Genomic DNA, 13,070 nt, shown 5'->3' with positions numbered 1-13,070 from the left:
CGTGTATCCCGGTTGAAGGATAACACATTCCGTATCAGTGAAAATTGTGGTAAACTTCTTATCCCATATCTGCGAAACGATCAGCAAATTATGATCCACCTTTTCACAATAATTAACCTTTTCAAACGTCACTTTGCCATTTGAAACTTATCTCTCCTTAGTAATCATCCCGCCGTTGTTACCAGCAAACGCCACGTAACCCCCTTGAATATCTTTGATATTATTCAGAAGATCCAGGTTGTCGGTGATATGCCGAGAACATCCACTATCTAATATACACTTGTGACTTGACATGGATTTGGATTAATTCTGCACAACAAGGTAAAGAGATTAGTTCAAAAAGGCAGCCCAAGCCTCAATCTTGGGCTCTCCCTTTGATACTTTCGGAGATAAAGTTAAATTAACACTAGCATTCGGTACTTGAGAATAGGTGACCGGTTTCTTGGTTTTTTTCTTTAAGTAACTGTCACGTATTATTCCCGAATCAGTGTTCTTACAAATTGGTTGAGCACGGTCAACAAATTTGTTTGATACATTAAATGATTCAACCCTAACGACTTTCTCTAGATTGACATTTGAATACATTATAACATATTCATCAACTTGATTTTCATTCAAGTTATGAATCACTGGTGTTTTATTAGTTGATAAATGTTTGATATTATCAACCTTTGGTTTACATTTCTTTGAAATATGACCAAATTCACCACATTTGAAACATAAACGAGAATCTAAAGATTTAAGTGGTGAAATACTAGTCGTGATAGTTTGCAAAGATTGATGAATATCAACTTTGGATTTCTCAAAAGTTACCGGCTTTGGAACTTCATGTTTTAAACCCTTTTTGCTCTTATAGAATTCAAGATTTGTTGAATTCGAGGAATTCTCCAAACCTGATGATTTTACAAATTTAATGGGTTTGAAAACATTATTGTTTGGTTTTGCTTGAACCAAACAATAATAGCTGATTTCAATTGATAGAATTTATGTTCAAGTTCAGTAACCTTTAAAGTGTCATCCTGAAAGACACTTTCAATCATTTCAGGTTTTAGAATATTCGAAGGAACTTCTTCATTTGAAAAGACTTTGGATAAACCCTTTAATTTAAAAACTTTCCCATTTGAAGAATCAGATTGAGGATTGATGAACTTCATCAACTCCTCATCAGTCACCGTAGGTTTATCTGACTTTTTTGCAGTAGAATTACTTTAGGAGGTTTCACTGAATCACCCGAAGGCTTTAAACCATAAGCAGCTTGTTCAAATTCTTCGGGCTCACACAGAATGTGATTGTCAGTAGGTATGTTCTTGTTCTTGACAATCACAATTGGTTCAGATAGCTCCTCAATAGAACCATCCAATTCATTTTTGGTAAACACTGATTTATTTTGAATATGAATCGGTTCTAGAGTTGGTTTGTTTTATTCAACATTATCAGTTTCAACAGTAGGCATTTCTGGACATTGTTTCACATCAGGAATGCTACAGTAATCTCCTTTAAAAGGAGGAGTAATCTCGACGTACCCCAAACCCGCTTTCCCATTTTTTATGAGAATTGTTTACTTCAATGATCTCATTTAAAAGAAATGAGGAATCTCGAAATTTTCCAAGTTTGTTTTTCAGTTCTAAAACTTCATTTTCATGGTTTGAAATGCAGGTTCGGAGTCGGAGAATCTCCTTGAAATGTTGCTCAACAACAATTATCTTACATTGAACTTCAGCTTTAAGATCATGATTACTTTCAGACAGATTTTTAATTTTTAGTGTAGATTGTTCCAGCAATTTGGATTTTTGTCGATAGTATTCATTAATCATAAAATGATCTTTTGTGAGAGTGGTGTTCTGATTTAATGCTGATTCAAGTTTAGTTTTGAGTTCAGTACACTCAATCACAACCGTTGAATGTTCAGATATATTAACTTGAGGTTTAGGACATACCTCTTCAATCTTAGCCATGCAGACATAAGATTCAACTTGATCAGGAATTGATTGTTTAGATTCGGTTTGCACAGATGAACTCTGATCAAAATCAGTTTCCGAATCTGAGGAGTCGCTTTCTTCAGATACGTTATCGCTGCTTGCATCTTCAAACTTCTCAACCGGTTCAACAACAGCCAGATTGGCTTGATTTCCGAATAAGCGTTGAGACCAGTCTACCCCTTCATTTGCGACAAGAGCTTGATTGTTTGTCGACTTATTCTTATCACCCTCTGATGAACTCTTCTTGCTTTGATCACTTCCCGATGTATTTTTCCCGGGGTTCGCTCAGAGTTGCGTGGTCCCGAATACTCCTTTCTCGGTTTATCGCACTCTTTGGCAAGGTGGCTAAAGTCCCCGCAATTATTACACCTGACCTTCAGTTTATCAAACCCAACTCGCTTGTTAAGGGTAGGAAGGTCTTTTCCTGTTCTTTGCAAAAACCTTTTAACCTTTCTGACAATCGTTGCCATATTCCACTTGAGATCCATCAGTTCAAGGTCATCCGGATCAATCTGGTCATAGTCTTCATCAGTCAACTCATTTGTTGCAATCTTGCTACCAACCAGTTTTTCATATGAAGTCATGAATACACATACAAACGCCAATTGCTGTTCAGCTTCTTGAAGGTTCACTTTAGGCAACGAACTTGAAGCATTTGCATTTGACCCAGAATTAGCACCAGTTGCCATGAAGCATACGTTAGGTGAACCGTTTCCAATAGTTACCTCTTCTTGAGCTTGAGTGAAGAAAGCAGCGATTGGGACAGAACTTGAAGAATTATTTGCTGGCATAGCACCACCATAAAGTGAAGGATTCTGGTTTTGATTGTCCTTCAAAGAATTCTGGCATTTCAGATCAAATTCTATTTCCTCTATCTTGTTAATAAATTGTACGGCAGTAAGCTCTATGTTACGAAAGAAACCATTCTCTTTTAACATAAACAGGAAAGTAGAATATGATGGGGGCAATGCATTCTTCAGAGTATCAATTTTGTCAGCTTCACTTGGTTCAAGATTCACGCTTGACATTTCCACAACAAGATGACTAAATCGATTAATCATCTCCTCTACAGTTTCATTCTTCATTAAAATAAAATTTCTAAACTAAAATTTTACGAGAGTCTTCTTACTCTCAAGGGTATTTCCCAAGCCTTTTCTCTTCAAAGTTGTGAACAGCGATGCACAAATCTTAATAGTGCTATACTAGTGAAAGATTTTCTCGGGTAAAGCCATTGTGAGAGACGAATAAGCCTTTGTCTCACTTTCAAAATCTTTCAGTTCTTGTGCTTCATAATGCTTAAATTCCTTTGGAGTCCAACCCAGATTGTCACTGCCTACCAGAGGTGCTGCATAAACATCATCGAGAAACCGTACACTGCTTAGATGTACCGAACCCAAGTGAGCACGAAACCTCGGTTCCCGCCGAGCAAAATCTGATGGTTTCAGAAGTTTGGGACACTTGTAATGACTACCAATATCATTGTCCATCGTCAGCATTTGTTGCATTAAAGCATTCTGGGATGCTAATGCATAGTACGAAGCATTATGAGAAGCCATGAGATTAACACTTTTGAAACTTAGAGGACTAAACTTGTCAATACTTAAAAGTTACAATTACTGTTCACACGAATCAGAACAATAACGAATGTGAGGTAATAACGAGTGAGAAATAGTAACGAATGTGAGATTCGTTAGTGATTCAAGCGAATGTAAATTTTAAGGATTGAGACTAACGAAAGTGGATAGCGAATGAGACACTGTTCAAACGAATGGTGAATGAGTTTAGCGAATGTGAGATTTAGCAAATGTATTTCACGAATGACCAATGAATAGCGAATGGTGTTAACGAATGATCAGTTGTAAAGTAACGAATCAGACTTCATCCAGTAACGAATCAGAACTCATCAGTAACGAATGAGAACTCATATCTTCAGACATTCAAACCTCCAAACTTAATCCAAATTTGTATGAAATCAATGAAACTTATATCAAACAATCCGCAACACAAATCCGAACAGTACTAAGTCAGTCCGTAATCACAATCACTACAATCTGGACCTCAATTGTCCAAATAACTGGCCACCATTAATATCCGATTTAAACTTCAATTAACTAATCAATAGAATCAATCACTTAACCAATTCGCTTCAATTCAACCTCAAATCTCTATAACTCATTCCAGATTACCTTATTAACACTCCTAATTACACTTATCTCGATCCACTTACAATTAAACCTAAGCTTTGTTTTATCAGAACTCAAACGAATTCAAATTCATGTCAATTCATACTTCAAATAGACTCAATGAACAATGAATCGATACACTTATGCAATGAATAACATCGAAGATCAGATCACAGGCTCTTATACCAATTATATGAACCTATAAGGATCTAGATCTTATGATGACATCGATGAATTCGTTGTTTAGGTATACGATTAGGCTTGATTACGTTAACTATGTGTACTGTGTGTAGAGAATAAATTTTGGCAGAGTAACGAGGCTAGAGAGTGAATAATCAATAACTGTTACATTAGAATAGATTACAGGGGTATAAATAGGGAGATGACCTCATTCGTTAAGATAACCTTAATGAATGAGTCATTCGCTACATTAAAGACTTAACGAATGAGACATTTATTCGTTATACATTACACATACCGAATAGCCCTTCATTCGTTATGTTCCATTCGATAAACATGGTTAACGAATGAGACTTACATTAATACGAATGTGACACATTCATTACGGGGTAACGAATGTGCCTTACAATAAAGGCGAATGTGACTATTTACATTAAACCCCCTATAAAATAAGACTATTACATTAACAGACAAAATAAAGACCGAGACGTACTAAACATGTATCAACAGATCTTATAAGAGTTACTCTTCCTCCAATAGATAGAAGTTTAGACTTCCACGAGGCAAGCCGCTTCTTCACCAAATTAATAACATATGACCAATTGCCACTGTGATTTGCCCCCACTTTGATCCCTAAATAATCAAAAGGAAACAATCCCCTTCTACACCCCACCACGGCTCGCATGTCATCCACTTCGTCGTCTTCGACTTCAATTCCGAACAAGTTGGACTTATGTAAATTAATTTTAAGACCCGAACACAAATAAAAGCACCGAAGGACCCAAGCTATTTTTTCCAAATTCTCTTGAGACCACTCGCCAACAATAAGATCATCGTCGGCATAAAAAAGTGAGTGATATCCACGTCCAAAATGCGAATCCCTAGCAATTCCCCTATTGATGTGCGTCGAATAACCCTATAATAATGACCCTTACAACTAAGCTTTAAATATAAAACGAAAATCCTAAAACCACACACAACCGGCAAGTATATCGATCGCAAGTAGTATAGACCTAGGAAGTCCGAGTATCGAACACGAAAAAACGTAAGACGCTAACGATCACTAACCCTAGACAAGACCTACCTAAGAATAATATTTAATTGATTTTTGATTTCTTTTAACTTAACTGGACTAACTAGACTGACTGACAAAAGTTGCCTAAAATAGAAAACTTAATGACAAACAAACTGTGTTAACTTAGGATGGAGAAAAACGTCTACCTAGGTCTGAATCAAATTGTAGGCCTAACAAGCTAATTGATTGAATAACTTCAAGACACCGGTCCCTAAAGATGACACGACTAAGGATTGCTCGAGCTCACTGGATTACATCTCGGTTTCACTAAACAAGCCTAAACTACTCAAAATCGACTAAAACGACCATACCGGGAAACAATTGCTAACGTGTTCTAATGTTGACTCACCTCTCGGTCTCACCAACACTCGACCCTAATGGCAATGAATACTACACAACCAAGGATAGAGGAACAATTCAACTTAAACCAAAATAGATCAACTAGTCGCTCAAAACACCTAAACCTGACAAGAAACGAACTCGCTCTCGCGCAATTCTTATTCTAGCATGCAAAGGCAATGAGACAACCCTAACTTTTTATCACCTCTCGGTCTCTAAGAAGGTGCCTAACTGCTGTACTTTAACCTCAAATTCACGCAACAAAACCCTACGGCTGTACCTACCGCAAACAAACCCTAAACACAAAGTCTAGAATCAAACAATGCACCGATCAATCAACACGAAACTAATTAACCGACACAAGGGGTTTAAGCAATGAATAACCAAAATTTCCAGCCCTTAAACACAACCTATTTCATGTCTAAATCAAACTTTACAATAACAATTAACATCTATTAATCAAACAATCCAACAAGCTCATCAAACACTAACAATAATCATCATTCCTAGGTAGAACTAACAAGTTTAGCCTCTAATCATATTTGGACAGCCATGAATGATCATTAAAAGCATCATAAAACTCATACCAATCATCTTAACAATTGTCCAATAATCAATTCTAATCTTAAACAATTCAATCTCTCAAGTAATTGCAAAACAATTCAACAATTAAGCAAGAAAATCAAAGTGTATGAACAATGAAAAAGATGTAAGGATATGAGATGTTCCGAGCTGCTCCTTGGCTGTAAAAAACGATGGTGAATGATCCCGAGGCTTAGTTCTTGTGTCTTCTTCCTTCCCTTGCCGCGACAAGTCCTAAATTGTAAGGCCCCGTTCCCGATAACCCTACTTTGGTGTTAGATTTACTCACAAACACAATTCTAAAATCAGAGTAAATTAAAACTTCGCGGAATAATTAAAAACTTCAAACATCACATTACAAAACATTCATTCTTCTCTTAACATACAATTGTCTTTTCATAAGTAATTAATTAAAACAGTCATAACACTTCATCATGGATGCTAGTCTCTTCAGTCCATGCCCTGTGTCCCTCCTTAAGCCAGCTGCCTCAACCTATTTGCCTGCGTGCATACTAAAAATCAGCTACGCTGAGTGAGTTCTAGTTAATCAATTAACATACAATACATTCATATCCTTACTCATACGCATCCGAAGATACGTATTCATACCTTACTTACTCTTACTTCTTTCATACAAACTTTATATACATGCACACGCGCTTATATACTTTCTTTCATAAGGCCATATGGTTTACCATAGGCTATTCTATCTCTACTATCACAGATATTATTAGGGTCTGGTCCCTTCTGTCTCAGATATTATTAGGGTCTGGTCCCTTCTGTCTCAGATATTATCAGGGTCTGGTCCCTTTTGAGATTATCAGGGTCTGGTCCCTTCTGTCTCAGATATTATCAGGGTCTGGTCCCTTCTGTCTCAGATATTATTAGGGTCTGGTCCCTTTGTCCCAAAAACCATACCTGTCACGTCACTCGGTCATACATTCATTTTCATTCAATACTTTACATATCTTCTGGTCATGTATATACGTATATGTACATATTCATTCGTATAAACATTCCATAATAACATTCAATACTTAGTCATACATATAACATACACATATCATACACTTACCACCTAAGTTAAGTGTATTAACAACTATCACAAAGGAATATGCACACAGCCCCAAAAACATAACGGATAAAGGAGCCTGAAACTCACCTGAAGTCGGTTTCTCTCGGCGTTAATAGTAATGCCCTTCTTAAGCTGTGCACGGCTAACTGTATAACGCATTACGAGTGTCAAATATCCATTACTACTACTTCTTATATCTAAGTCAATGACACCCTCAACTAACGGGGGTCAGGGGGCAGCGCCCCTGGTAGCGGGGTCTAGGGGTGGCAGCCCCTAGCAGGGTCCAAAGGGAAACACCCCTGGCTGGGGTAAAATTTTATTTTCATTAACAGTCCTTTAACAAAAAAATGCATCAGAAAATGAATTTTATAAAATTTCGCATGGAAGAATTTCGCTTCGCATGCCTGGAATTTCGCTTCACGTGAAACTGTTTCGCTTCGCATGAAAATGTTTCGCTTCGCATGGCTGAGCGAAGCGAAATGCCTGTTTCGCTTCTCATGGCTGAGCGAAGCGAAATGCCTGTTTCGCTTCTCATGGCTGAGCGAAGCGAAATACCTGTTTCGCTTCTCATGGCTGAGTGAAGCGAAATGCCTTCCTTTCTTCGGTTTTTCCATTTTAAAGTCATTTTACTTTGTGGCTCCTCCTCAGGACCTGATTTTTACTCTTTCCCAACTTTTGACACATTCTGATCCCATGCACCTGATCCTGAACCCATCTCTCAAAGTCCAAACACCACCTTTTTATCATAAAGTGCACCCAAGAGGTTATAACTTACCAACTTTATATTCTTCTTACATTTCACAATCCGATCTATTGTTATATCTGTTTGCATGCCGGTTCTAACCATAAAACTTAACCATTTTTAAACTAAAACCCACCTTTTGTTTGCGGGTTCGAGTTCAGATCTTGACAACCCGAGGATCTGGACGTGATTCTTGTTGCTTGACGATGTTAAACACAAAATTCCACCCTTCTTTGGCTTGGATTTTAAATCCAAGTGCTAGAGAGAGAGTATGTGTGTGTTTCTTGAGTGTGTGTGTGTGTTTGGATGAGAAAAGAAAATAAAGGAAGAAGTAGTTTGGTATATTTAGAGGGGGTTTCATGGGTCCCACCACCCATTCCCAATTCCTACTCCCGATATTATCCAAATACTTAACACACGACTAACTTAACGACACACAGTTAATAACAAACTTTCTATTTCGTATTACTTAACAAAAGTTGGATGTTACATAAACCCTAGCACGAAAAACTTTTTCTCCTTCCTTGCTTCCTGCTGCTGTGCCGATCGGAATAGGCTGCTAGGCTTAGGTTTTTTTTCCTTTTTATTATAATATTAACAAGAGGCTTGGGCTTTTCCATGATGTAAATGGGTCGGGCTTTGAGTCTTGTCTTGAAATTGTATGCGTAAAAGACTCGTAAGCTCCTCAAAAAGTTCGGTTTTTCTTCCTTTCCACCCTTTGCCTACAAGATAATCATAACTATGTAAAACCTATATAAAACAAGTTAAAATATATAAAATATAATATAATAACGTGGATAAAAGGTGCGGAAAATACATGTGTTTTACAACACATCACCTATCTCTCTAGCTTTACTCAACATCCAAGAAAGAGTCTCCATCACGATCAGAAATAAAAAAGGGGACAAAGGATCTCCTTGTCTGAGCCCCTTTTCACATTTAAATTCGAAAGTCGGTGAGCCATTCACTAGAACCGCCGACCTAGCCGAATCCAAAATCTCTTTAACCCACAAACACCAGTGGTTAGGAAAGCCCATCTGTAGCATAATATTAATCAGAAAATTCCAATTAACGTTGTCATACGCCTTCTCAAAATCTATCTTCAAAAGGAATGCCTTCTTATTGTTTTTCTTCAACCAATCCACCAGCTCAGAAACAATGAGAGGCCCATCCAAAATAAACCTGTCTTTGAGAAACGCCGACTGAGACTTATAAATCAACACCCCTAAAACATTTTTGAGACGATTAGCAAGGATTTTAGAAATCACTTTACTAATAATCCCAATGAGCGTGATAGGTCTGTAATCCTTGAGACCCAAAGGATTTTTACTTTTAGGAATCAAAGTGATAAAAGAAGATCCACAACCAGAACTAATAACCCCTTATTCATGAAAGGCTACAAGAATATTGTAAAAGTCATTCTCCAACAAACCCCAAAACTTCTTTACAAACTTAAATTTAAAACCATCTGGTCTAGGAGCTTTATCCGACCCACAATCAAACACCGCGGACTTGATTTCTTCTTTAGAAAAAGGAGCCACCAAATTATCTTTAAGGTCCGTAGGGACAGTTCTAATCCTTCACATTCCAACTCTGGCCGAATTTTGAATTTTTCTCGAAAGTGCTCTCTAAAAAACTTGTAAACATGTTTCTTAACCAAAGTGGGTTTAGAAATCCATTCCCCGTCAATCTCCAAACCTGGAATAGCGTTTTGAACTTTCCTCCCGTTAACCATCTATGAAAGAAGGTCGTGTTATCATCACCGAAGGACGCCCATTTAACTCTGGATTTTTGTTTTAAATCTTTAGCCCCTAAAGCCTTAATATCCTCTATACCCTTTTTACATTGTTCCCACACCCACACCTCATCCTCCTCAAGACCCTTTTCCTCCGTAAGTAACTCAAAATCTTCTTTTTCTGATTTAAAAATTTTTAAGTTTTCACCTTCCTTAATTTTACAATCCTTGACCCACTTTTTTAGTTCGTCTCTTAACAACCTGAATTTTTTCATTAAAATCACATCTGGAGGACCTGAAACATCACAATTTCTAAGAATCTTTCCCACCACATCCTCACAATCGGCCATATACACCCACGAATTAAACAAACGAAAAGGCTTTGGACCAAAATTGGTATCTACTATAGACAAAACCAACGGAGCGTGATCCGACCGCTCTCTATGGAAAGCCCTCAAGCACGCGTTCGGCCACTTAGATATAAAGTTGGAGCACACCAAAACCCTGTCAATCTTGCTGAGCTTAGCAATATCACCTCTACTAGCCATAAACGTATACTTCTTACCTTTCATATTATATTCTTTAAGATCCGCTTCATCAATAAATTCATTAAAATCCCTAGCACACACTTGATCAAAGGTAGAATTCTTCCTTTCCTCATGACATCTAACTGCATTAAAATCACATAACACAACCCACCACCCTTGCCAACACTGAATAAGCCTAAGAATCTCCTGCCAAACAACTCTCTTATCTGTATTATTTTGAGGGGCGTACACATTAACTACATTAAGTCGTTGATTCCCATTCACCAGAAAACCAGAAGTTGAAACAAAATTGTCATTCAAAATTGTGCTATCTTTTCGGAAAACTTTTGGGTCCCACAAACTTGCAATACCACCAGATCGTCCATTAGAGTTAACCCAATCCACCTCAAAACCCTGCCCACCCCAAAAATTACAAAGCGAAGACATCTATGTATCTGAACACATAGTCTACTGCATAGCTAAAAACGAAACCCCGCAATCCTCCTTTAACTATTTTATCCAACCCGATTTACCAATCACCCCAATCCCTCGAATATTAATAGATAAGAAATTCATCGCTTACCTATTTGTACCCCTTCTTGAACAATCGATTCTTTCACCATCTCGTTAAAATTAGACAGCCGAGCTCCAAGTTTTTCCCCTAATGTAACGGTCTTCGAGACCTCGGTGTCCCCTTTGTACATTTTCGAAGGAGACCTTAAATCCCCTGAATCCATTTCATTAGAATTTGCCAGTCCATGAAACCGCCACTGTCTATATTAGTCGATCCCTCCCACGAATGATTGTTAAGACCTAAGATTTCCTCCTCGGTCACGTTAACATTATTTCCATCCATTCCAGATAAGGTCCCCTTGGAAACCCCATCCGCTTCCTGCGAGTCCACCTCCACATCGTGCGAGCCCAAATTGGACATCGATTCATCCTCTATACCCAATATTCATTTAGCCCAAAAGGGTCGTTGGTACGGGCCCTTTCCCTTTTGTCAAATTCCCTGTTCCACTAGACCCCACATCACTGGGCCGCCCCACAGAAGAGAACTTTTTGATTTTTTTTCTTTTGTTAATATTACTATTACTAGCCTTAAATCCACCTTCTAAATTAACAAAATGGTCAAAATTAAACGTGGGACTCGGCACAAAATCCTCACTGACCAAATCCTCCCAGACAACATTTTCGGCGATGACCACAAGCTCCGTTCTTTCATCCTTACTAATGACATCCTCTTCAATTGTATGATCCACCTCGTCTTTATTGGCGGGACTATCATCATCATCGGGCCCACCATCGGAGATGAACTCCTGAGTCCAATCAACGATATCTTCCAACACCGATACACGAAAAGATCTTCCCCTCCACCGAATATCCATCTCCTCACACAACCTCCTACCGCCTTCAACCAACACTGTCATGGATTCAAAGAATAGATCCTCCTTCTCCTCCGATAAGATAGGTTTCTGAACTACTTTACCAATCATACCCCCCACAGCTTAAACTACCACATTCGATCGAAGATGTAGAGGAATACCGAATATTTTGACCCATGCTAATCGATCAAAAATTAATGGTTGTCCCACCAACATCTCAATATTAGAAAACATCCCTACAATATCTATACCCGCCTGAAGAGCCTCCATCGCCATCTTGTTATCCGAAAAAGATAGTAAAACCGACAGACCACCCAAATATTGAATTTTACCTCCACCCGGACTTATCTTCTTCAAGATCATACGAACATTCTTCAAAGCATCCATATCCATCAGCTTGACCACCAAAGCCTTCCCATGCAAATAAGAAAAACTATTCACATTTTCGTCCATCGAAACCGAGCCTTTCTGATTGAAAAAATGGTTACTCCCCAACAAAGTATCATAGAATGTACGCCTACCAACATCGACTGACCGGCCTGCACTTTGGTTATGAGTATTACCCTCAGAATCCACATTCACACACTCCTCCGGCTGCCTTCTTTCTTCTGGCTTCTTAGTGTTAACCTCACTGTCTTCAAGAATAAATCTTGCCACATTAAACTTTAACGCAAAGTCTCCCATCTTAATCTTGCTTAACATCCTCCCCATTTCTTCCTTGTTTTTGACATCCAACAATGAAACAAACCCGAACCTATTTCCGATTCTATCTCTTTTCTTAGCAATGTAAATATCGAAAATGTTACCATACTCTCTAACAAACCCCGCTAAATCATTGCCGCTGCACCGATCAGTGAGATTTGTTAAAAAGAACTTCTCCTCCGTTGAATCGCCTCCGGTATAGGCTTCCGACGGTCCATAAAGAAACCCGGTGGTACGGCGGTGAAACCTACGGCGGCGGCAGGGTTGGGTCGTGAGTGTTACGATGGTGAAACCCTACGGCGACGGCAGGGTTGGTGGTGAAACCCTTGTTCTTGCGGCGGCGGCAATTTTGTGTTCGTTTCCGAGAAAGAAACAAGTGTCGGCGGATATTATTAGTATATTTTTAATATTAAATGAAACCGCAATTTTCTTTTGTTTCTGCAAATATATATTACATGGATGCCATTGTTAGAGAATTTGAAGCTTCAAATGCTTTCATGGTTTTGCTGTCCAAGTATATTAAGCAACTATTACATATACATTTTATTTCAATATATTAAATATAT

The 13,070-nt window shown here is 38.2% G+C and overlaps 1 protein-coding gene across 1 annotated transcript; it reads right to left on the bottom strand.

Annotated features, from left to right (window-relative positions):
- Positions 1–8,979: 8,979 nt before the first annotated feature.
- LOC143571228 (uncharacterized) lies at positions 8,980–11,351 on the bottom strand. Its single transcript, XM_077056714.1, has 4 exons — positions 11,231–11,351; positions 11,011–11,144; positions 9,793–10,831; positions 8,980–9,380 (listed from the first exon to the last, which is right to left on the bottom strand). The coding sequence occupies exons 1-4, from the start codon at positions 11,349–11,351 to the stop codon at positions 8,980–8,982; spliced, it is 1,695 nt and encodes a 564-aa protein (XP_076912829.1).
- Positions 11,352–13,070: the final 1,719 nt, after the last annotated feature.

This window comes from Bidens hawaiensis, unplaced genomic scaffold (genome assembly GCF_021521415.1).
Source record: "Bidens hawaiensis isolate Kalapana, Puna unplaced genomic scaffold, B.hawaiensis_p1.1 tig00025236_1, whole genome shotgun sequence".
Taxonomy (NCBI): domain Eukaryota; kingdom Viridiplantae; phylum Streptophyta; class Magnoliopsida; order Asterales; family Asteraceae; genus Bidens; species Bidens hawaiensis.
This window is presented reverse-complemented; position numbering and strand designations above follow the sequence as displayed.

Coding starts and splice junctions, on each gene's coding strand:
- LOC143571228 (XM_077056714.1), bottom strand. CDS start 11,351: ATGTCCAATTTGGGCTCGCACGATGTGGAGGTGGACTCGCAGGAAGCG. Junction 11,145..11,230: donor GACCGAGGAGGAAATCTTAG/GTCTTAACAATC, acceptor AAATGGATTCAG/GGGATTTAAGGTCTCCTTCG. Junction 9,381..9,792: donor GTTAAGAAACATGTTTACAA/GTTTTTTAGAGA, acceptor AAAATGTTTTAG/GGGTGTTGATTTATAAGTCT.